Raw genomic sequence first — 1237 nt, 5'->3', positions numbered from 1 at the left:
TAATAAAAAATATTAAAAAAATATAATTTACTCTTCAAAAAAAAAAGACTTATTGATATCTGAGAAGGAGAAACCAGAAGCTAAAAAACAAAAACAAAAACAAAAACAAACAAAAAACCCCCCAAAAAACCTTTGTCTTGATGGCGTTTAAAAGTGAGCTTTACTTACCTACAAAAAGAAGTTCTGGAATTAGGGAAAGGTACTATATATATGTAGAGAAAACACAACTTTGTTGTGTTTTTGTGAGTTCATTACAATAAAGGGATTTTTATATTTAAAAATACCAATGGGGAGGGAGAGATGGCTCAGTAGTTATGAATGGTACTGCTATTGCAGAATACCTGAGCCCCATTTCCAGCACCTACATCAGGTGGCTCACAACCACCAGGGTATCCAGAGGCCTCTCTGGGCACCTGCACTCATGTGATTATAGACCAATATAGACACAGAGATGGAGCACTGGTCAAAAGAAAAGACCTCAAGTATTTGCTTCATTCCATTAATTTTTCCTGAAAGGTCCTTTCAATTTGTACTTAAATCTTTTTTTCAAGGTATTAAGAATGCTGATGAAGTTGAGCTAAAGATGATTGCCACTGATCCAGATGACACTCATGCATACAATGTGGCAGATTTTGAGTCATTGTCCAAGATTGTGGATGACCTCACCATCAACTTGTGTAACAGTGTCAAGGGCCCTGGTAAGCTTGGTCAGATGCTGGTGTATCTGGGATGGGACCTCCTCATGAAATGTTCAGTGGCATTAGAGGCTTCTGCCTTCTGGATACCACAAGATCCCCTGAGTTGCGGTGACTAAATATAACAGTGCAATTTATAGTATCTGCATCTGGTACAGAATAAATAGTTGAAGGCTTTGTGAAAATTAATTATAAAACTTGGTTCTTGTTACATGTGAAAATTTCTTTCATTTTATATGGAATATTATAATAAAACTGCCTTCCATTAAGTTATTTTGGTTCTGGGAAAGTTAGAATGAATTTAACTTCATAGTCATAGTAGAAATGATTCCAGATGTTTGCAGAATTGTCCTTACTGGTGCTGGATGTCTGCCTTGAGGAACTTCCTAGTTAAGGGTCACTGCTTTAGTTCATTTTAAACTGATTTTTTTTGGGGGTGGGGTGAGGGTGGCACCAAACTAGGAAATGGCTTCTAGGTTATTTAAGGATTTATTTAGGTTAAATGGCTTAGTTGATGCAAACAAAAGTGGGAAGAGACCAAA

General features: G+C 36.6%; 1 protein-coding gene across 3 annotated transcripts in view; it reads left to right on the top strand.

Moving 5' to 3' along the window:
* Positions 1 to 1237, top strand: part of Col12a1 (collagen type XII alpha 1 chain) — a 129804-nt gene that overhangs the window by 48415 nt on the left and 80152 nt on the right. For all 3 annotated transcript variants that reach the window (XM_031345995.1, XM_031345996.1, XM_031345997.1), the window contains one exon: positions 552 to 698. In XM_031345995.1, the coding sequence (XP_031201855.1) occupies positions 552 to 698 (147 nt within the window). The remainder of the gene's footprint in view (positions 1 to 551; positions 699 to 1237) is intronic.

This window comes from Mastomys coucha, unplaced genomic scaffold (genome assembly GCF_008632895.1).
Source record: "Mastomys coucha isolate ucsf_1 unplaced genomic scaffold, UCSF_Mcou_1 pScaffold23, whole genome shotgun sequence".
NCBI lineage: Eukaryota > Metazoa > Chordata > Mammalia > Rodentia > Muridae > Mastomys > Mastomys coucha.
The sequence above is the reverse complement of the archived record's forward strand: the minus strand, read 5'-3'. Positions and strand labels throughout refer to the sequence as shown.